Here is a 23905-nt window from a genome sequence, read left to right as displayed (position 1 = left end):
TGTGCTGTTAATAAAAAACGGTAACGATGGGACTACCTATTGACTAAATTGCATATAACCTCTTAGCAGCAGCGTTCGACTGAGTATAGCAATGCGCCAGTAGCACAAAACATCAGCTATTGTCTGTGTTACTGTCAAAGTACGACTGCGCCGGGTGCTATTGGCAATGTACGGCTCAATTATTAGATAAATTATACCTTGCAGACAGTACGAACGTTTATGCACAGATTCGGATACTTTGAGTTAGCCTGCGCTAGATCAGGTTTAAAATTAATGATGTGTTGCTATGGTAACTTACTCAGCTGGACTTGAACCTTGCTTCGAGGATCGAAAAAAGCCAGACTTCTGTCAAGTTATCCTGAAGTTATCAGTTAGCCAGCTACGAGCAACGGGGCCCAGAGCTATGGAGGATAATTAATGCAAAAATAAAAAATAAATACAGAGAGAAAATAATACATAAATACATAACTAAATTAAAACATGTTTAAATAAATAAATCAATGTTGAAATAAATGCATTAATAAATGTCGAAATAAATAAATACATGGACATTTATTGATGCATTTCTGTATTTATTTCAAAATTTATTTATTTATGTATTTATTCGTCTAGGGCGAATTGTGCTGTGCCCCCTCGGACCCACCCTCCGAGTGCCGTTGTTCTGCTCCATAATCCGGGGTGGGGGTGCCCTGCCCCTGCAGTGTCTCTGCACGTCCCTGGTATTGACAACTTTTGTAATTGAACTACTCATAACTCGATTCAAAAGCACACATCTTTTTACATATAAAATGCATTTAAGTTTTTGTTTTTGGCATTGACAACGTATTTGTAATTTATGAATAACGGTAAATGCTCTGGTGTATATTGATTAACTTAAAAAAAATTAATACAAACAAAAAGATAACCAATGTGCAAATTGTCGGTTGAAAGGTTTTAATAAATACTATGCAATAACAGAGAATATAGGGTATTGAAAGTTCTACAGGAATTATTATCCAGCTGGAATTGTAATGCAATATTATAGGAATCATGTGAAGTTATATATAATAGTGGGTATGTAACCTTTAGCCAACTTAGTATATTAGTATATTAGATCTGGATAAGAGCGTCAGCTAAATTACAATAATAATAATAATAATAATAATAATAATAATAATAATAATAATAATAATAATAATAATAATAATAATAATAATAATAATAATAATAATAATATGCCAATGTTGTAAGTATTATACCGCGGCAGCGCTGTGGCTCAGCGCTTAGAGCGCCAGCTCTGGACCGCAGCTATTGCGGCGGTGTGGGTGGTGCCGGGTCCGAACCTCCACCTTTCTCCGTTATTTTCTTTAAAATAATTCAGACCAATGTCGTATTAAATGTTTAGTGTGGATAATAGATTTGGGTCTGGTTTGCGAGAAAAAAGTGCAATGGGAAATAGCCAACTTAAATTCATAGCACTGCTGCCGTGTGAAAAACACGAAAACAAGCTCATTAGAATCCAGCTGATTGGATCTGAACTGAATTAAACCGGATGGAGCCTGAAAGAGGACAAAAGTGCAGTAAAAGTGAAGCTCCCATGCGCAGCGCGTGAGAATGACAAAGCCGCAAATGTAAAGTGGCTGCCCGATTGGATGGTTTTTCCCGGCTGCCAATCAGCTCAATAGTGCACGGTCTGTATATAAATCCTCAGGGGTACCCTTAATGGTCATTCCACTTATTGATTGTGAATGGTATTAATGATGGTGTTTAGAAAGTTGTATATGGAGAGCCTGGGCTTTTTGGTTGTGTGGCTGCTGTGTGGGTCAGTTCACACTCAGCTGACCGATGTTGATGAAAGTTATGTGGGTGGTGTTGGCCATGAGGATGAGGAATATGACTACAGGCCTGGTACACCTTCAGAAGTGGATGGAGAGGGAGGCTATGATTTTGATACAGATGGCTTCTGGAAAGTGCAAGATGGGGATGATTATGAAAATGGGGAGGGTAATGGTGGAAGGCGTATGGAGGGTGTTGATTATGGGGAGGATGTTGATGAGGATGAAAAGTGGTCTAGTCATGCATTTCTTCACAAGTATGGCTTCCCAGATGACTTTGAGACTGACACTGACTCAGTCTGGAGGGATCCGAGTCGAGGAAAGCGTGAGTCTGGCATCTGCCTGCTTTTCATTGTTTGGGGGGGGGGGCTCTAACACTGGAGCTGTCTCAAGGCCTCTTGGAAAGCACTGGGTTTCCTGAATCTGCCTGGAATTGTACTGTCCATTATGGGGATCTACTTCAATCTTGAATCCTGCAGTTTACGGCAGACTGGTAGTTCCAAAGGGGTCAACTCCATTGGCTGTCCAGATCAGAGCTGGAGAGCCTGTTTCAGATAATGGAGAATCCTCAGTGTACAGTACCCACACCAGGTTTGACTACTGGAAAGCAGCTGGGCTATAATTGGCTCTGCTACTGTGACCCTTTGGAAGACTTGTGGCCTGTCAGCATCCCAACAAGGTCCACTGGACACTGTCCTTACTTGTGTAACTTCTCTTGCAGCTGAGTCTGAGTGGGAGGAGCCAGAGAAACCAGAGGTAGATGTTGAAGATGCACAGGAGTTGGAGAACCCAGAATTGCAGTTGAAGTCATGGGGGGAGCAGTTGGAGAACACCAATGAGGGGGAGCTGGAAGAGGAGCAATCAGAAAATCCAGAGGTGGATTTGCAGGAGGAATCTAATGTAGAGGTGAATAAGATGACGTTGGAACGTGAGGATATGGAGGAGCCAGTAGAAGAGGATGGGTCAGAGGAGGTGGAGAGGGAGAAACTGGAGCAACTTGATCCTCCAGAGCATGTCAAGTTAGTGGAAGATGAGGAGGAGCACTCTCTCCCAGATGACTATGATAACATGTCCTTCTACCAGAAGGACAGCAGTGTCCCACCCACCTTAGTAGCCCGGCCTGCAGCCCACCCCCCCAGGGCTGACTGTGGCAATGATAGCATGCTGATTCACCTGCCCCTCAAGAGTTACAGCCAAGTGTTCCTGCAGAGAGGTGAGGCTTGACTGCTCACTCTAGTTGCACACTAGATGTTTCTGCATACCCTATAGTTAACTATAGTTTATGCCACTTGTGTACTTAATGGGGGTGGGGGGTGGGTTATTAGTTGCTCTCCAGATTTTGATGTACTTCTCTATTTGCTGCACTGCCTCTTCACTCTAACTGACTCTAGCCTTGGTAGGGTTATGGCTTCCTGCATGCTGCTTCCAGCTAAGCTGTAACTTGACTGAACCCTTAACTGTCATGTCTAACCACTTGCTCTGGTCCCGATTGCTCACTGCTCCAACTTTATTGCACCGACTCCTAGCTCTTACTAGGTTCTATTGCCCTGCCTGTCATTACTGTAACCTCTTGCAGCTTTTGTAGCTGTGCTGTGGCTGTAACATTTCAGTGGGGGGTGGGACTCTTGCCGACTTTTTTGCTCTTTCAGCCAAGATGGCACTGCTGCCAGTGTTGAAGCTGCCCAGGACCTGTCAGCACACAGTGAGAAGGATCCGGGGGAAGGTGCTCCTAATTGCATCCTTTCGTGGCTGCTACGTGTGGAAATTGGTGAGGAGGGAGTCCAGTAGGATTGTGGGGAGATGAGGGATGTTGAGAGGCATTGCAGTGGTGGGGATTTGAAGAGATGGGGTGGGCTGTGGGACTTGTCAGTGGAAAGGCACTGTAGTGGGATTGTGGAGGCCTGAAGAGCTAGATTGCTGTAGTCCCTACATTGCTATCTGAAGCTCAAGGCTTGACCCTCTGGGTCCTGATCCTGCAGCAGGACACCAAACTGAAGCTGTGGCCTATTTTTAATGAAATTGTGCAACTCTTGCCCCCTGTGCCCCTACAGGAGAAGGATGGCAGGCTGTATGCTGCCCTGACTATACGCTACTATGACCTTATCCTGAAGATGACCCAGGTGGCCACTGTGTCCTGCCCACTGAAAACAACCCAGCCACAGCTACCCAAGGGGCTGTCCATCTCATGCAGTGAAGTCTGCATGACTGTACACCTGCCCACTGGGCCCCTGTCTGCTGTCCAGATCCTGGGTGAGTGGGGGAAGTGCTGGGAGTCTGTAGACCATCCCAGAACTGAGTAGACGGGCTGTTTGTAATGCTATAGCTGTGTTGAACTTTTTTTGGGGGTTGACTTGGTAACCATTGCTAGTCTCATGGCTTTTGTCCCTCCCTCCCGCCAACTTCTAGACTCCTCCAAAGCACTGGTCCCAGTGCTGCAGATGCCCAAGTCCTGTGGCTACTCCCTGGTCAGGGGCCAGGGCAAGAATGTACTGACCATCCCCTACACTGCCTGTGACATCAAGATTATGGTGAGCCCCCCCCCCCCCTCCCCCAGTCTATATGCAACTTCTGGGGCCTGCCTACAGTAATGATACTTGGATTTAGTTGCCTATTCATTGCTTGGTTAATATGGTCCTAAATCCTGAAGTTCTTATTCAGTATGAAGTGCTTTAAATGCAAAACCTCTGGTTGCCTTCAGGCTCCTCCCCGAAGCCTGGTCCCCACTGGGACTCCAGAGGTGGCTCCTGGTTCAATCCCATCTGCCCAGAGCTGGGTGTCTGTCAGTGTCGCTCTAGGCATGTCTGGTATCATGTGGACTTGTCTTGGCCTCCTTGCAAACCCCAGGCATTGCTTTCCCTCCTGTTCCCCTTTCAAACTGCTTTCTCTTCCTCCCTCTGTGCTTTCAGGAGCAGCGGTACACAATCCAGGTGGTGTACATGACTGCAGCAGGGGAGAGAGCAGAGATCCAGGTGTCCTGCCCCTACCGCAAACTACAGCCCCGGCAGGGTGAGGCCTGTGCTGCTCAACCAAACCACTGTACTGCCCCTGTGCTTCTCCACTGAGGGATCACTTGCTCCTTACTGTCCCATCTCTGCTGTACTTGTAAAATCAAAAGATGTGTTGGTGATCCTGCTCAAACTTGTGGTCCCCTTTTGTAGAATGCTCATTGTCCTTTTGTTGTAGAATGGTTCTCTGAAGTATAGAGGGAGATCTTGCTCAGTTTTTTTTTTTTTTTTTTTTTTTTTTTTAATACTGCTTGATCCTCACTGACTGTCCACCCCCAACCCCTCTCCCCAGGTTGCCACATTCCCAAGAGCCAGCAAGTCTCCTGTGGGCCCAAAAGTGTTCGTGCGACAGCGTGTTTGGCCATTGGCTGCTGTGTGGACCCTGAGACTGCGCACTGCTACTACCCTCTGGAGGGTAAGGACCGCATCCCACCCCTTCCCAACTGCTTAACTGAATGGCTTCAATTAAGTGCTTAGGGATGGGGTGGACGCAATGCTTGATGTCTTGGCTTCAATGTCCTGCCAGTGTACTCTGCTGGGAATTGGATATGTCCAGTGTTTTATACTGGTATTACACCAAGCCAGACAAAATGGTCAAGGAAGATGGACTGATTTTGGACTGCCTAAGAGGCCTTGGTCAAGGTTTTCAGTTGGTCTGCTTCAATGCATTGTTCAGAGGTGGGCACAATGCTTTGGTATTTTGACTTTAATGTCCTGCCAGCCTACACTGCCAGTAATATGAAGTATCCAGTGTTAAAGGAGTGCTGTGTAATTTGGTATGGCAGCACAAATGCTCAATATTGCTAAACTTGAGGGATCTAGTGTAAATGGACACAATCTCCTGTCCATAGTCCCTGAGGTATGTACAGGGGGTCCTCACAATTTAAAGTTTGTAGTATTGCAGTCGTTGCTAATGAAAACATTCCCATGCTCAATTAATTGCTTTTCACCTGTCCTCACAGGGTTTGATGTCTGGTCGAAGCATCATCCCAGGATGGTGGCAAGCAGATTATAAAATGTATGCAATTACAGTATGAAGAAACTGGAGCAATTGATTTGAGCTGCTCCTCATTAAATCTTTTGAACTCCTTTTGGTCTCTCCAGTCTCTGTACTTGGAGAAAATAATGGGAAGGTACAATAACTATTTTACAGTCTTAACTGCTGGACTCCCACTCCAATTATCCCACAATGTTGTGTTCTAAGCCTGTAAACTGATCCTGTGTGGTTAATGAACTTTAAGTTTCACACCATCTTATTCTCTTAGATTTAATATGGAGATGGCCTAAGTGGTTTAGAAACTGTACAGTAAAGTTGGGTTAATTCACCTAAGGTCATACAGTATGGAAACTTGTCAAATTATTTCAAATTGGTTTATGGTAAGAAATTTGGATGTTTTTTGGAACACCCCTAGGGCTACTCCCACTATTTTATGCATATCAATTCCCCTTAATTTGTAGTTTCCCAATTTGTCAATCTTTAAGAACCCATCCCTGATTTGAGGACCCCCTGTACATGTATTCCATGGTTTCCAGTACAATGGAATATAAAATTACTGACCTAGTGCCTTGCTTGGCTTCAAACTAAAAATTAAGTGAAATTTAAACTAGTACAATTTATGGTTTTAATCCAGTTTTTGCTCTTTGCATTGAACTTGCACTTCAGCTGACATAATGGACATTTTAGGGTTTTTCCCGAAATGGTGTGGGTTTTCACTGCACTTTCTTCCTCCAGAATGTACATCTGACAAGCAGTTTGTCTTTGCTGTCCACCGTACCCTTACTGCCCCCCCTGTGGACCCATCCTCTCTGGCCATTGCTGGCAACAAGTCCTGCACCCCTGTCATCTGCACCCCTGATTTTGCGGTCTTCAAGTTCCCAGTGACTGGCTGTGGGACCCATGCCTTTGTGAGTTGGACCTGTGGAGTTGACCTAGTGGAGGAGCTGCTTAGTTGGGAGTGGTGGAATATATGGAGGGGTATATTAACTGCATTCCTGGTACACTATGCATAACCTATCCACTGCATACAAAACTGTGGTGGACACTGCACACCAATACAAAACTGCCCTCCAATAACATGCACCTACTCTCCTAACTGGAGTAGGGTTACATTGTGTGCTTTTGAGTTTCTACTGGGCTTAAGTGGATATTTTCTTGAATGGGCAGGGGGTGGTGTAGAACTGCTGCATCTGCAAGTGTTAAAGGTAGATGAGAAAAGTGGCTGCTGTTCCTGTCCTGCTTGCCTACTCTTCTGATCCCTCCCCTGCACCCAGGTGGTGGGCGAGACCACTATCTACTTGGCAGAGGTGATGGCCATGGCACGACGCAACCATCTGAACTATGGTGTGATCACCAGAGACAGCCCTTTCAGGTGAGGCCACTTGCATGCCTGATGCCCTTACCAGCAGTGCCATGATACCCACAAAGGGGCATATGGTCCTTCACCCCAAAACATCTTGCTCCACTGGCAGGTTCAGACCAATTATGCCTCTTGCACTATTAGTGTCAATTGATCTAATGGGCACCTAGGATTCTACAATGCCAGTACAATATGAGGTAACCATACAGAGGAGTGAACAGTAGATGTGACCTGTCTTCCTGTTTGGACTAATTTCTGTCCTATGTGCAGGTTGCTGGTTGAGTGTCGCTATGCAGAGGATAACCTGGTCAGCACTGGCTACCTGGTAAAGAGCCCCTACCTACCCAGCACTATCCTGTCCCCTGGGGTGTTTGGGGTGCAACTCAGAATTGCTACTGGTAAGTACTCAGGCCTTCCTGCTTCACCCTTGGCAAGAGCCTACAGGGTAGCTTGGAGTAGGTGGTGGTGGTCCTCTCCGGTTTTAGAATAGTTAAATGTGCCCCCTGCTGACTTGCAGCTTTAAAAGCAGGTAGAGCATAACTAAGAAAGAAAGGCGAGATCACAAACCTATACCAATGAACCAAGCTTAATTGCATTCATGGTTGCAGCCTTGAAGGTAGGTAGGTGAGGCAACAATCCAAATATATCAAGCATATTTTTATTAATCAGTCTACTGAACACCTACTCCTTTTAAAGTAATGGGCAGGTCTAAATTTGATTTTCACCCCCTTCGTCTTTCTCAGATGACAGCTACAGCCGCTTCTACCCTCAATACCACAGACCTCTGTGGCTGCTCCTGGGCCACCCTGTGTATCTGGAAGTGCGGTTGCTTAGCTCGCCAGACCCTAACCTGCTGCTGCTGGTGCACTACTGTGTCGCCTACCCCCGCTCTGCCCGTGCTGTCTGGGTGCTGCTGTATGAAGGGTGAGTCCTCCCTCCCTACTCAACTCTCTGGGAGTGCTGATTTTTAACCCTCACCCCTTTCTGCAGCTGCCCTAACCCCCTGGACTATGGCCATACCTCGACCCTGCATGTCAACAACCAGCTGCCCCTGCCCAGACAGCACCGCCGCTTCCACATCACCACCTTCCAATTCATGGATCGCACGGTGCAGGCGTACCTGGATGAGGAGGTGGATGAGGGAGGGGGAGTGGAAGGGATGCAGAAGAACGTGGGGAAGGGAGGATGGGGTAAAGGGTTGGAGACTGGGGTGGGAGTTGACAGGAGGTGGGGCAGCAAGGAGTCTGCTTATACCTCTGATCTTCCTGCAGATCTACTTCATGTGCTCCACTGAGGTGTGCTCTCCGACCATGAAGACCTGTGTGGAGGGCTGCTTTGATGGGCGCAGTGAGTTGGCCTTAACATGCAGCTGGGGGAGGGATGTTGCCCTTCTGGTGCCTACCATGAATTGAGGGGGGCTGAGAGATGGCAAAGTCTAGATAGGGGGGGGGGGGGGCGGGGAAACAATCTCTGCTCTGCTGTGTGGTAATTGAGCGAGTATTTCCAAGATGTGTATAATATGTAAATTTGTAGAATGCAGAAGCCTGACTGGTTTCCCACTCTCTCCCTGCAGAGATCCCAGTAGTACCAGACCCCAACACAGATGCCCGCTGTCTCAGGAAGCCCTGTCCAGGAGGCAAGACCAAGAGATCTGTGAGGCTGCCATTGCAGTGACTGGGGTCAGGTGAGAACTTGACCAGTGGCTGCCAGCCCTGGTCCCACAGAGTCACTCTGTCCTGGCTCTTGATCCAGCTGCACTCTGTAGCCTGAATTGAACTACTTGTTTTCAAAAGGATGCCATTTTAGGTCAAAAGGGTTTGGTTTGTTTGCCTGTGCCTTATTCTGTTCTGCTGGCTCTCGTTCAATTGGGAGCTCTGTGTGCCAGTTTTAAGGTCACCTCTTAGCTGGAACAAACCTGCAGGGCCCTGTGGCCCCAGGGTTAGGGCTGAGAACCTGGAACCTCTATTGTGCTCTGCATGCCTTCACATGCTGTGCCTTGGCATCAGTACCCAGCTTTCTTAAATCTATCCCACTCATTCACTTAACCTTTTTATAGATATGGCTGGTAACTATTTTTCTTTCTCTCAGGGCAGTGCTGGACCCTGGGGGTGTCCCTGCTCTCCACCCTCCTGCGGGCTTTGTGCTGTGGTCTCTAATCGCTGATGCCTGCTATTGACTGAATAAACTGCTTGTTGAAATGATCTCGTCTGTGCTGCCATCTTGACTCTCTCCTCTGAAACCTGTCTGCAGTGTGGCTTTAAAGCATTGCGTTTCGTCAGGGCAGAGGCTGCTGGGATGGGGGCAGTGTACTTTGCTTGTCAGCAGGTGGCTGTAGACTGCACTTACGGGTGTGGCATTAATGAGCTCCAGACTGTACTGGCTGAACTGAAGCCCTTGGCAGTGGAGTTGCCCTGTGCTCCTGCAGTGGGCAGTGCTAATGAGAGGGACCCTACTCCCCATTATGCATGGATGTAATGGCACAAGTCCTGTATGGCCCTGCTAAGACTCATAACCAGGCTAACGTATTGTTTAATTGTGGCAGGGGACTGATTTTTAAGCTTGGATTGCTGTGCTGCAGAATGAGGCAAGTGTGCCCTTGAGGCTACCTAGCAACCTTAACTGATAATCAGTTCCTAAATAATGAACACATTTGTCCAAACACTTCATTTTCAAAACCATTAACCCACAGCCCCAATATTAAACTTGGCATTTTGGCCAAGATGTCATTTGTGAAATGCATGAACCCAAGAACGATCATTTGTATATTGGCCATTTCACGATGCCACAAACCCTGAGCATCAGTATGGCATGGTCAGCCCTGAGTACATGCTCTTCATCTATCTTTCTGTTGATGAAAGAAGTGCAAGTTCTCTGTAAACATTTCACTGAAGCTATATTTGTTTTCCAAGTGGCTTGTATCAAGAAGATGGAGCATTTTACTCCACAAAATACTTTGACAAGATTTTGCTTTATTCGGTAGTGTTCCTGATGCATTCATTATATGCTGGCAATCCCTTCCAGTAAACTTAAAGGCCACTGCAGATCCGTGATGACCAAGCTGGTTGTTGCAACAATTTAAATAAGTTTGGAGTATCTGGCCCCAGCAGCTCTCTGCAGGGGGTACAATTCTATTGTACAAGTGGTTGAGGAATGTGATGAGCTGTGCCGTTTTATATGGGCCAACAGTGGGGATGTGGGAAAGGACCCCTTGAAATTGTGGCACACATGGCAATATTCCCAGTGATGTTCCTTCCATGTCTCCTCACTCTGACCAAATTGAATTCTGCTTCATGCCAGACATTCATATGTGGAACACACTTGCCTCAAAGTAATGGATTTCTTAGAAAGTCTACGGATGTTCTCTTTGGGTTTCTCTTGAGTCCTTACCTGTACATAGTGGAACCTCCTCTCCTTCACTCTCACCGTTTCTGTTAAAGGTACCTGCACAGCAGTTTCATCCTTAGTTGGTGTCAATTCAGGACATGGACAGTAGTTGCAAACTGTACATTTTGAAATATTTGATTGCTCTTATATATTTGTAGTCTGGATCTACCTCAAACATATGGAGTAGTTTGAAACCACTGTATCCACAATGGCAGCCTGCTGTTCAATGCTGAATAATCTTTCGTGGCCACCAGAGCAGGGTGGTCTTTCAGTTGTAAAAATTGATATAATTAAATGGTCAAGGAACATAACACATGAACACCTTATGTAGATCATATAGTACTGTACATGTAAATAGTAGATGGTCCCTTACCTATTCGGATTTCGGAAGATGTGTAGAGAGTTGTGTTCACTGTTGTGCAAAAATATGCTTGGCATTTGCTTTTTATGTAAAAGCAACCATAAATCTACTGTTTTGCAAAAATGTATACTGCTCTGCTCAGCTGGTCATGTGGAACACAGTTTCATTCACATTGACTCCGCAATTGATAAAAAAAAAAACCAACTGCCCTGCTGCCTGAATGTTCTGCACAGTGCTATCGACTGATGCTCACCTACCTGCCCTTTTCTGGGATACACTGCTCAATACATCAGCCCAAGCTCAGCATTCTCTCAGTGAGTTGGGTTTTAATCACGATAATGCAGGAGGTCAGAGGGTTGGTGTGCATGGGAAACACTAGAGAACAGTACACTACCAAAATCCAAAGTTTTTACAGCCAGACACCTACTGTTGTGCTGTCGGAACACCATACAATATGTACTGCACTGGGGGAGAGGAGGATCCTTTGATCTGTGCTTGTCTCACTGCCTGGGGGGGAAGCAATTCTAGGCCTGGGCCTAAAGCTCTGGAGCCCCAGAGATTGATTCTCTCCTATGCAGTCTGTCATCCTGCAGGAGTTCATGTTCCTCTCTCCTCTCTGCCCAGTGCTGTACTTCACTGCTTGTACTGAGAGCACTAGCTTGTGTTGAGGCAAAGGGGAAAATACAAAACGGATGACTTTGAGACTGACACTGACTCAGTCTGGAGGGATCCGAGTTGAGGAAAGAGTGAGTCTTGCATCTGCCTGCTTTTTTTCTTTGTCGGGGGGGGGGGTCTCTAGCACTGGAGCTGTCTGAAGGCCTCTTGGAAAGCACTGGGTTTCCTGGATCTGCCTGGAATTGTACTGTCCATTATGGGGACCTACTTCAATCTTGAATCCTGCAGTTTACGGCAGACTGGTAGTTAAAAAGGGGTCAACTCCATTGGCTGTCCAGATCAGAGCTGGAGAGCCTGTTTCAGATAATGGAGAATCCTCAGTGTACAGTACCCACACCAGGTTTGACTACTGGAATGCAGCTGGGCTATAATTGGCTCTGCTACTGTGACCCTTTGGAAGACTTGTGGCCTGTCAGCATCCCAACAAGGTCCACTGGACACTGTCCTTACTTGTGTAACTTCTCTTGCAGCTGAGTCTGAGTGGGAGGAGCCAGAGAAACCAGAGGTAGATGTTGAAGAGGCACAGGAGTTGGAGAACCCAGAATTGCAGTTGAAGTCATGGGGGGAACAGTTGGAGAACACCAATGAGGGGGAGCTGGAAGAGGAGCAATCAGAAAATCCAGAGGTGGATTTGCAGGAGGAGTCTTAATGTAGAGGAGTTGGTGAATAAGATGACGTTGGAACGTGAGGATATGGAGGAGCCAGTAGAAGAGGATGGGTCAGAGGAGGTGGAGAGGGAGAAACTGGAGCAACTTGATCCTCCAGAGCATGTCAAGTTAGTGGAAGATGAGGAGGAGCACTCTCTCCCAGATGACTATGATAACATGTCCTTCTACCAGAAGGACAGCAGTGTCCCACCCAACTTAGTGGCCCGGTGGGGGGGGGTTATTATTTGCTCTCCAGACTTAGTGGGACTTCACTACTGCACTGCCTCTTCACTCTAACTGACTCTAGCCTTGGTAGGGTTATGGCTTCCTGCATGCTGCTTCCAGCTAAGCTGTAACTTGACTGAACCCTTAACTGTCATGTCTAACCACTTGCTCTGGTCCTGATTGCTCACTGCTCCAACTTTATTGCACTGACTCCTAGCTCTTACTAGGTTCTAAGAGGAAAGAGGTGTTGAGGGCCATTGCAGTCATAAGGATTGTTGAAGGGATGGGTAAGTGGACCTACAGGTGGTAGGGGATGGGGAAGGGGGGTGTTGTAGGACCTACAAGTGTAGGGTCACTGGAGTAAGGGATTGTGGAGGACAGAAGAGATTGGTTGCTATAGTCGATGTATTACTGGGTTTGAGACACTGCTGCTTGGCCTACTCTCCTGAAGCTCAAGCCTTGGCCCTCTAGGTGCTGATTACACGTGATGTGAAACTGCTTTAAACTGAAGCTGTGGCCTATATGAGGTCTAGAAATGATGTAAATCTTGCCCCCTGTGCCTCTGCAGGAGAAAGGTGGCAGGCTGTATGCTGCCCTGACTCTGCGCTACTATGACCTCATCCTGAAGACGACCCAGTTGACCACTGTGTCCTGCCTACTGACCGCCACCCTCTCCCAGCCACAGCTGCCCAAAGGCCTGTCAATCTCCTGCAGTGAAGTCTGCATGACTGTCCACCTACCCACTGGGCCCCTGTCTGTGTAACAGGCCTTGGCTTGGATAAGCAAGACGCAGACGCAGACGCAGACGCAGAGAGTTCCAAACAGATGCTTTCGGTTTTAATTGTCTTCGTCACGCTGACAAAATAACATCTTGAGCACCTCAAGCACCGTGAAAACTATAGGAAGATACACAAAAAAATAAGAGACTAATGTTTGCGTATAGTCTCACAAACTTACACTAAACAATTACATAACAGCATTTGACAACGAAGTGCATTATACATTCACAAATCAATTTGCTTCTAATAAACAATGTCAGTAAAACGTATATTAAACATACATTTATTTTATACATTGAAATAATTCACTGCTGGTCAACTAAGCTAGCTAGCAATATTGCCGCTATAAACAAAATAAGAGTATTAAAACTTTACCTTTACAAATTTACTCGTGACCGTTACTGTAATAAAAGTAAATAATCAATATGAACATACCTCATTCCGCTTACCAAGGACGTTAACGTTAGGTCTTTTAAATATCAATAAAGTGCGTTTCTCTCTCTATGCGCATAATTCTCGTTCATAATGCAAATCATAATAAACACAAACCACACGAACCAGGAAGGGCTAGCTGACCCGTAAACAGTGTTTCCTACCGATATTTGCATAGACTGACAATAGCAGTAACACACCAGTAGAGGGCAGAATCCACTGTAAAATACTATAAACATACACACAGCCACATTGTCAAAACAAATAGATACTCTGTATAGTGTTCCCGATAAAATGAATGCAAGAGATTTATAAAGTAAACGGTAAAACATCAAATAATGATTTGGAATCTTTGGGCACTGCAACATGTGTTAACATTTCTTTATGAACAAACAGTTATATGAAAATAATTTGCATATATATATATATATATATATATAAACAAACAAAAGGATATCAAAGCAAACAAGTGGTCCTTTACAGTCTGATATCCACATTCTGGGTGAGACAGTGTGTGAACTTAGTGTCTTTAGCTAATGCTGTAGATGGGGCAGCAGAGTGTCTATAATTTCTGATGGAGGCAGGTGGGTTTAGGAAGTTTAGGCTGGTTTTCTATACCTTGCAGGGGGGCATGTCTGTAATGCTTTAGCTGGGGGAGAGGGCTCTCTAACTTATGCCATTTTCTTATGTGTCCCTAGACTGCTCCAAAGCACTGGTCCCAGTGCTGCAGATGCCCAAGTCCTGCGGATACTCCCTGGTCAAGGGCCAAGGCAAGAACATGCTGACCATCCCCTACCACCAGCTTATTGCCTTTCTACCTCCTCTTCCTCATTCTCTCCTAAATTGAGGTCTCCCTATCTAGATTGGAATCTTGTTAATGGAACAGGCTTTATGCAACTTCTGGGGCCTGCCTTCATTTAGTAACTGTATGCTTGGATTTAGTTGCTTTTAATGGACTTGCCAAATATTTTCTCCTTGTTAATGTAGTCCTAAATTCTGCAGTCCCTATTGTGTATGCAAAACACTTGTATTCAAAACTGCTGCTGTGGCCTTTGGGCTCCTCCCCCCATAGCCTGGTCGACACTGGGACTCCAGATGTGGCTCCTGGTTCAATCCCATCTGCCCTGAGCTGGGCGTCTGTGCCAGTGTTGCTCTAAGCAGTTCTAAGGTCTCTTGTTGCCCATTTTAGCTTCCCCTCAAACCCTTTGCTTTCTGTCCGGTTCCCCTTTAAACTCTTGCTTTCCCTTCCTCCCCAGCTTTGCTCTCTCAGGAGCAGCGGTACACCACCTGGATTGTGTGACTGCAGCAAGGGAGAGAGTGGAGATCCAAGTGTCCTCCCCCTATCACAAGCAGCAGCCCTGGCAGGGTGAGGCCTGTGTTGCTCAACTACAGGGATCACTTGCTCCTTACTGTCCCATCTCTCCTCTGTAATTGTGTTGGTGATCCTGCTCAATCTTACTGTCCCCTTCTCTGTAGCATGCTGCTTGTCCTTCTGTTGAAAACTTTCTCCTTACTGTTGCCCTTACTGTTCTCCCTCTATTGTAATACTGCTCAATCCTCACTGCTTGTTTTCTCCCCAGGCTGGCATCTTCCCAAGAGCCAGCAAGTCTCCTGTGGGCCCAAAAGTGTCCTAGCCACAGCCTGCTTGGCCAGTGGCTGCTGTGTGGATCCTGAGACTGCCCACTGCTACTACCCCCTGGCGGGTAAGAACTGCTACCCTTGCCCATGCACCCTTTCCAGACTGCTTAAAACTGAACCCCTTCAATTAAGTGCTTTGGGATGTGGTGCGCACAATGTTCTGTCTTGGCTTCAATGTCATGCCAGTGTACACAGCTAGGAATTGGATGAGTCAAATTGTAAACTGTAAACTCAAATTGTAAAAGAAATGGTCAAGGAAAATTGACTGATTTTGGACAGCCAAAGAGGTCTTGTGCAAACTTTCCACTCTCCTTGATAATCAATTCATGCAAGATTTGCATGGATGCCAATACAATGGAATGTCCAATACTGACCCAGTTCCTTGCATCACTTACTCATTAGTTTGAAGCCAAGCAATTAAATGAGATGGAAACATTTAAAATCAATTGATGTTTAATTGAATTTTTTTTTGCTTTTTGTATTGAACTTGTGCTCCAACTGCTATGTCTTTTCCTGAAATGGAGTGGGTTTTCAGTGCTCTCTCTACCTCTTCCTCCAGAATGTACCTCGGACAAGCACTCTGTCCTTGCCATCCACCGCACCCTCACGATCCCCGCAGTGGACCCATCCTCTCTGGTCATTGCTGGCAACAAGTCCTGCACCCCGGTCATCTGCACCTCTGACTTTGTGGTCTTCAAGTTCCCGTTGACTGGCTGTGGGACCCATGCCTTTGTGAGTTGGCCTGTGGAGATGACCTAGTGGGGTAACTGCTTAGTTGGGAGTGGTGGTATATTTGGTGTGGGGGGGTATAGATTATTTGTAATCCTGGTGCACTATACATAACCTATCCACTACATACAAAAGACAGTGGAGAACACTGCACACCAATACAAAACTGCCTTCAAATAACATGCACCCTGCTAAAGAATCACTTACCACTCTAATAACTGGGGTAGGGTTGCATTGTGTGCTTTTGACTTTCAACTGGGTATTTGAATGGGAGTGGGTTGGTGTAGAACTGCTGCATCTGCAAGTGTCTCCTTTAAAGGTAGAAAGCAATGAAAGCAAGGTGCTGCTGTGCCCAGCCTGCTTGTGCCTACCCTTTTGATATCTCCCCTGCGCACAGGTGGTGGGCAAGACCACCATCTACCTGGCGGAGGTGACAGCCCTGGCACAACACAACAGCCTGAACTATGGCGTAATCACCAGAGACAACCATTTCAGGTGAGCCAGTGTCGGCATATCCTATGTCTGCATGTGTGTAAATGGGACTTGACATTAACTTGCTCTACACCCATCTGTCCATTCTGACATGAATGCTCAACACATGCCCATTTGCCCTGACCAGCAGTGCCAGGACATGGTCTTTCACCAATGATCTTGCACAGCTGGTAGGTTGTCAGACTGAACATGCCTTACACACTTTTGTCTATGTTGTTAGTGTTGGCCAGTGTTCTGATTGGCAGTGCCAGTTTTCAGCTGTATAAAACAAGGTAACAGTGCAGAGGGGTGAGCAGTAGATGTGACCAGTCTTCCTGTTTGGTCTAATTTCTGTCCTGTGTGCAGGTTGCTGATTGAGTGTCAGTATGCAGAGGATAACGTGATGAGCACTGGCTACCTGGTAAAGAGCCCCAACCTACCCAGCATTATCCTGTCCCCTGGGGTGTTTGGGGTGCAGCTCAGAATTGCTACTGGTAAGTGCCCAGTCCATCATGCCTACTTGCATTCCCTTGCCAAGGGTGTAGCTTGCGGAGGGGGTGGATGGTGGTAGTTTCCAGTTCTAAAATAGTAGACTGCACCCTCCACTGGACAACTCAATTAAGAACCTTGCTTGCAGCTTGAAAAGCAGGAAGACATCAGGAAATCATGCCATTGCACCAGGTCTACTTATATTCATACCTGCAGCCAAGGGCAGATGGGCTTGATACATTTGGATTGCTTTTGCCTTCCTCCCCTTCATTCATACTTCAGCAAACCTAGATGCATACACTCACCTAAAGGATTATTAGGAACACCTGTTAAATTTCTCATTAATGCAATTATCTAACCAACCAATCACATGGCAGTTGCTTCAATGCATTTAGGGGTGTGGTCCTGGTCAAGACAATCTCCTGAACTCCAAACTGAATGTCTGAATGGGAAAGAAAGGTGATTTAAGCAATTTTGAGCGTGGCATGGTTGTTGGTGCCAGACGGGCCGGTCTGAGTATTTCACAATCTGCTCAGTTACTGGGATTTTCACGCACAACCATTTCTAGGGTTTACAAAGAATGGTGTGAAAAGGGAAAAACATCCAGTATGCGGCAGTCCTGTGAGCGAAAATGCCTTGTTGATGCTAGAGGTCAGAGGAGAATGGGCCGACTGATTCAAGCTGATAGAAGAGCAACTTTGACTGAAATAACCACTCATTACAACCGAGGTATACAGCAAAGCATTTGTGAAGCCACAACACGTACAACCTTGAGGCGGATGGGCTACAACAGCAGAAGACCCCACCGGGTACCACTCATCTCCACTACAAATAGGAAAAAGAGGCTACAATTTGCACAAGCTCACCAAAACTGGACAGTTGAAGACTGGAAAAATGTTGCCTGGTCTGATGAGTCTCGATTTCTGTTGAGACGTTCAGATGGTAGAGTCAGAATTTGGCGTAAACAGAATGAGAACATGGATCCATCATGCCTTGTTACCACTGTGCAGGCTGGTGGTGGTGGTGTAATGGTGTGGGGGATGTTTTCTTGGCACACTTTAGGCCCCTTAGTGCCAATTGGGCATCGTTTAAATGCCACGGCCTACCTGAGCATTGTTTCTGACCATGTCCATCCCTTTATGACCACCATGTACCCATCCTCTGATGGCTACTTCCAGCAGGATAATGCACCATGTCACAAAGGTCAAATCATTTCAAATTGGTTTCTTGAACATGACAATGAGTTCACTGTACTAAACTGGCCCCCACAGTCACCAGATCTCAACCCAATAGAGCATCTTTGGGATGTGGTGGAACGGGAGCTTCGTGCCCTGGATGTGCATCCCACAAATCTCCATCAACTGCAAGATGCTATCCTATAAATATGGGCCAACATTTCTAAAGAATGCTTTCAGCACCTTGTTGAATCAATGCCACGTAGAATTAAGGCAGTTCTGAAGGCGAAAGGGGGTCAAACACAGTATTAGTATGGTGTTCCTAATAATCCTTTAGGTGAGTGTATATCTACTGCTTTAAAGGAAAGTGGAGAAACCACCCTTGTGTTCCTGTACTCTCCTTTAAAGGAAGGTAGAGATCACATTTTGAGGCCTGCCCTTAATCTCCTTCTCAGATTATACCTACAGCCGCTTTTACCCTCAGTATCACAGACCTCTGTGGCTGCTCCTGGGCCACCCCATGTATCTGGAGGTGAGGTTGCTAAGCTCGCCAGACCCCAACTTTCTGCTGCTGGTGCACTACTGTGTCGCCTACCCCCACTCTGCCCGTGCTGTCTGTGTGCTGCTGGTTGAAGGGTGAGTGTCCTCACTTGGGGCAGTTCATTCAAGTCTACCTTGTACCCAACTCTAGGAATGTCGACTAACCCACCCCTCTTTCTGCAGCTGCCCCAACCCCCTGGACTACGGCCATATCTCCACCCTCCATGTGAACAACCAGCTGCCCCTGCCCAGACAGCACTGCCGCTACCACATCACCACCAGTTCATGGATCACTCGGTGCATGCATACCTGGATGAGGAGGTGAAATTGGAGGTGCAGGAGGAGTGGCCAGTGAAAGGGGTCCAAGGGGATCTGGAGGAGGAAGGGAGCATGGGAGAACAGGCGGGAGAACAGGCGGGAGAAGTGTTCTAGGAGGTAAACTAATTACAGGTATTGTCAACCTTTGCACTTGTATTCGACTAACTGGAAAGGTCATTTCATAGAAATTGCTAAAATGGCGTCCTCAAAATTTAAAAGCAAGAAACTAGGTTACATTCTTATAGGTCAGATTTCTATAGTTGTGCAGAATTTCACCGATGGCATGTGACCCTAATTTAATGTGGAAGTATTTTAAAAGACAAACCAGAAGTACAATGCAGTTTACAGTGTTTGTTCGCACCACAGAGGAAAACATTCCTTAAACCTGTCGGCTGAAAGTCAAACAAGTGGTAATGCAGTCCTGTAAGGGACACCTGAAAAAGGCAGTCAAAAATGTTTGAGTTTTCAAAGCATCCAATAAATGACCGACTACGTAAACTGGAAAAAACAAAACCTAATGGCATTTGCTGTGAAAGATGTACGTCTAGTTTTAGTAATTCATGGGCAGGGATTTGGGGATCTTATCCATTCTTTTGAACCAGAGTACACAATTACATCCCATGTCAAATGCCAGCTTACTGCAGAACCTAAACATGACCTCTCCACATCTGACAGTGGATGCTTTGTATTAGTGTAACGGTCTCAATCCTCTGCATGCTTTTCCACATTGTTTACTTTGGACTCACGTATTATGTATTTGCATTTCTCCCTGTATACTACAAAGCAGTTTTAATTGATTAATTGGCATTACTTTTTAAAGACCCAATGTCACCAGTTAAGGGGTGGCCACAACCGAAACCATTCAGGTGAGAGGATGGACAGTCAAGGCAGTAGGATGTGTGTGGGGAAAAATGTGGTGAGAATTTTAAAAATTCTCACTGCTTCCTGCACTGTTCATCGGTTCTGTGTAGGTCTGATTTTATGTATTATACACCTTTTAAATAATAATAATTAAAAAAATAATGTATGTGTGTGTTTGTGTATGTATATACAGTACTGTGGAAAGGTTTTAGGCAGGTATGAAAAAATGCTGTAAAGTAAGAATGTTTGGGCCAACGTACATGCTGAGTTCCTTCAAAAACTGCAAGTATACCTAGAAGAATTTGATGCTGTTTTGAAGGCAAAGATTGGTCACACCAAATATGGATTTAATTTCGATTTTTCTTCTGTTCACTCACTTTGCATTTAGTTAATTGATAAATATGATCTATTAACATGTATATTTTTGAAAGCATTCTTAATTTACAGCATTCTTATGCGCACACGCACATGCACAGAGAGAGAGAGAGAGAAAAACAAAACAAGAGAACACTCTGATCAACCGACAATATGGATACAGTGCAGCTCCTCCTGCCCCCCATCAAGCACAGCAACATTAAGTGTGGCCGGAGCTCTGGAGGGGATGGTGGTCTGACCTCATCTCCCCGGTGAAGAGAGGAGCCACACACCGGTTGTGAAACTCCACATAAAAATTTTCAAAAGCACATCAGACATCTACCTTTGTGTGACATACATCCCCCCAGCAGACTCGCCCTACTACAAGCAGGAGTACCTCCAAAACCTACAGGCAAGAATGGCCTGATCGGCCAGCATAGCCACCGCATGCAGAAAGGGAAGATATTTGCCTGCTTTGTCAACTTCAAAAAGACATTAAAATCAATCTGGCACCCCGGCCTGTATCTGAAGCTCCTGCAGAGTGGCATCGGGGGGAGGGTGTATGATGTGATAAAATCCATGTACACAGACAGTAAGATCAGCATGAAGGTGGACACCAGGAGGACTGAAGCCTTCCCCCAGGGCTGAGGGGTGAGGCAGGGCTGCAGTCTGAGCCCCACCCTGTTCAACATATACATCAACTAGCTGGCCACAGAGCTGCAGCAAGACCCCGGCCTGATGCTGGACGACACCCAGATCAAGTGCCTTCTGTACACAAACAAGCTGGTGCTCCCGTCACCCACAGAGCAAGGGCTCCAGCAGCAGCTGGACACACCACAGCACTACTGCAGAGCCTGGGCCCTGGAGGTCAACATGCACAAAACTAAAATCATGATCTTCCAGAAAAAAGCCAGGATCCAAAGCAGAAAATACAATAAACAGCACCACAATAGAGCACACAGCCAGCTACACCTACCTGGGCCTACTAATAAACTCCTCCGCCAACTTCACCCTCACTGTCAAGACCCTCGCAGACAAAGCATGCAGGGCATACTACCCCATCAAGATCATCAGCTACCTAAACCCCTCGGTGCCGCTGTGGACGAAGCTCTTTGACAGCGTGATCCTGCCCATCCTGCTGTACGGCAGTGAGGTCTGAGGCCCAGTTATCAGCACTGATTTCAAAAAATGGGAGAGGAGCCCCACAGTAGCTCTGCATGCTGAGTTCTGCAGGAACGTGCTGAAGCTCCACAGGAGCAGCCCTAACAACGGCTGCCGAGCCGAATTGGGGCACCTGCCTCTGGCTTGTGCAGTGCAGATGAGAGCTCTGAAATACTGGCTGCACCTGAAACACAGCAGGCCAGAGACCCTCCAGCACAGCACCCTGAGGCAGCAGGGATGCACACCCCACTCAGACATCCTCGGCCAGCTGGCCCTGAGGCTCTGTGCCCAGATCCACACCGACCGCACAGAGCTGCTGAGCAGCCGAGGCAGGAGACAGCACTCCCAGCTCCAGCACATCACTGAAATGCTGCTCCCCCCACATTCTCATCCTGTAGCACCCCTGTGAGCTACATTAGTGTAACTGCACACTGGGGCATTGTTTGACAGTACCAGCAATATGTTGTATGAAAAGCTTTGATTTGTTACCCAAGTAAAAAAAATTACCCTGGTATGCATTTAGGATTTTTCATGCTGTCCTATGCTATTGCACATTAGTTTGCTGTAAGGAATGAGCATATTTGAATGATTTGCTTTAACCTCTGCTATTCCTGCAGATGTACTTCATGTGCTCAACTGAGGTGTGCTCTCCAGCCATGAAGACCTGTGTGGAGGGCTGCTTCGAAGGCCGCAGTGAGTTGGCCTGACATTGCAGCAGGGGGGGAAGGATGTTGCCTGCTGATGAGGGGAGCAGCAGGTGGCAGCCTAGTTCGTGGGGACTGGGGGGGAGAATAAGCATTTTCAGTTACAATATAATGTAAATGAGAAACTCAGAAGGCAAAGCTGTCTCTCTCTCTGCAGAGATCCCAGTAGTACCAGACCCCAACATAGATGCCTGTTGTCTCCGGAAGCCCTGTCCAGGAGGTAAGACCAGGAGATCCATCTGTGGGGCTGCCAGCACATTGACTGGTACCTCAAGTGAGTGCTGACCACTACTGACCAGTGGCTGCCAGCCCTGGTTCTGTGGAGCCTCACTATCCTGCTGGCTCTTGATCCAGCTGCTTTCTCCATTACCTGCAACCTCAATTGAACTACCCAGCTTCCTTTTGACTTAAAATGGCTTGCAAGAAGGGAGAGTTCGGGGGGCCTGAACTTTTCTTTTCAAGTGGCTTCAAATGGAAGCTCTGACTGGGCCAGTTTCCTGAGCTCCTCTGGAACAAACATTTTAGTACATATGGGCATCGGGGTATGGCTAAGAACCAATACTGCCCCCTGCATGTCATTACCATGCAATGCCTTGGTACCAGAAGCCAGATTGTTTTAAATGTATCCTAGTGTAATTAACTCCAGATGTTAATAGATGTGGTTGGTAACAATTCTCTGTCTCTTTCAGGGCTGTGCTGGACCCTGTGGGTGTTCCTGCTCTCCACCCTCCTGCAGGCTTTGTGCTGCTGTCTCTGTAATGGCTGGCACCTGCTGTTGGCTGACTGAATAAATTCCTTCTTGAATTTACCCTGTCTGTGCTGTGGTCTTCTCTCCTCTGAAACCTAAGGGGGGGGCGGGGGGAGTGAAGTGGAGTCCAGCGGGAGGATTGTTGCCAAGTTCCCAATTGTGGATCGTGGCATGGGCACTACAAATTGGCACGTCCCTGCTGCATGATCTCCGCCAACAAGATTCTCAGGGCCCCCTGTATCGTCCTCCCCTTTCCCCACTTTACTAAGCTGCTGTATTGAGTACTGGGGGTGATCAAAACTGAATGTGAAGATCCAGTCAGGCCCAGACCCCTGCTGACATTGGGCTGTAGCAATAATAGATAATCTGTACTAGGCTTGGCAATGCTCTGGGTTCGGCTCCTGTGCAGCTCCAGCTCGGTTTGCTTTTAACCAGCTCCAGAGACACAAAAAAACATCATAAATTGCACAAGTTGTTTCTTTGCTATATTCTAATCTTGGATAGCATTCTGATATTAAAACTTCAGTGTTTTATTACCTTTTTTAAAATAAATTTAACAAAACCAAAATATTAATAACCTTTAAACCTCTCTTTAATAATTCAAATATGAAAAAGTAGTAAATTGTACAATAAACATGTCAATTAAGGTTGGGTATGGTAGGGTATTTTACTGGACTTTACTGGTCATTTTTTTTTTTTTTTTTTTTTTTTTTTTTATAACTACTTTGCCAAGTTTGTGGACACCCCTTTAGTGGATTTGGCTACACTCAATGCTGACAGATGTATGAAATCAAACCCAATCATGCAATCTCCATAAACAAACATTGGCAGTAGAATGGGAAGAGCTCAGTGACTTTCAATGTGGCACTGTCATAAGATGCCACTTTTCCAACAAGTCAGTCAAATGTCTTCCCTGCTAGAGCTGCCCCGGTCAACTGTAAGTGCTGTTATTGTGAAGTGGAAACGTATAGGAGCAACACCAGCTCAACTGCGAAGTGGTAGCCCACACAAGCTCACAGAACAGGACCGCCGAGTGCT

At 46.4% G+C, this 23905-nt stretch overlaps 2 protein-coding genes across 4 annotated transcripts; both read left to right on the top strand.

Annotated features, from left to right (window-relative positions):
* The first annotated feature begins 1221 nt into the window (after positions 1-1221).
* On the top strand, positions 1222-9378 carry LOC136751486 (zona pellucida sperm-binding protein 1). Of its 3 annotated transcripts, none has more exons than XM_066707140.1 (15): positions 1223-2139; positions 2536-3027; positions 3464-3582; positions 3866-4064; positions 4221-4342; positions 4721-4820; positions 5112-5234; positions 6552-6724; positions 7091-7188; positions 7447-7574; positions 7920-8100; positions 8167-8308; positions 8448-8523; positions 8750-8860; positions 9270-9378. In XM_066707140.1, the coding sequence occupies exons 1-14, from the start codon at positions 1728-1730 to the stop codon at positions 8848-8850; spliced, it is 2466 nt and encodes an 821-aa protein (XP_066563237.1). In that variant the 5' UTR covers positions 1223-1727; the 3' UTR covers positions 8851-8860; positions 9270-9378. The 3 variants fall into 3 exon arrangements, with proteins under 3 accessions (XP_066563238.1, XP_066563237.1, XP_066563236.1); XM_066707139.1 differs by having other exon boundaries at positions 9265-9378; XM_066707141.1 differs by lacking the exons at positions 8167-8308; positions 9270-9378 and having other exon boundaries at positions 1222-2139; positions 8750-8840.
* A 2889-nt stretch (positions 9379-12267) lies between these two features.
* On the top strand, positions 12268-22927 carry LOC136751877 (zona pellucida sperm-binding protein 4). The gene is made up of 13 exons (XM_066707631.1): positions 12268-12462; positions 13037-13181; positions 14378-14449; positions 14848-15045; positions 15260-15382; positions 15877-16049; positions 16444-16541; positions 16884-17011; positions 18637-18817; positions 18905-19171; positions 22033-22108; positions 22277-22339; positions 22809-22927. The coding sequence occupies exons 1-10, from the start codon at positions 12268-12270 to the stop codon at positions 19044-19046; spliced, it is 1455 nt and encodes a 484-aa protein (XP_066563728.1). The 3' UTR covers positions 19047-19171; positions 22033-22108; positions 22277-22339; positions 22809-22927.
* The last annotated feature ends 978 nt before the right edge of the window (positions 22928-23905 follow it).

This window comes from Amia ocellicauda, chromosome 6 (assembly GCF_036373705.1).
Source record: "Amia ocellicauda isolate fAmiCal2 chromosome 6, fAmiCal2.hap1, whole genome shotgun sequence".
NCBI classification, from domain to species: domain Eukaryota; kingdom Metazoa; phylum Chordata; class Actinopteri; order Amiiformes; family Amiidae; genus Amia; species Amia ocellicauda.
Note: the sequence above shows the minus strand (reverse complement) of the source record. Positions and strands in the feature narration are given on the sequence as shown.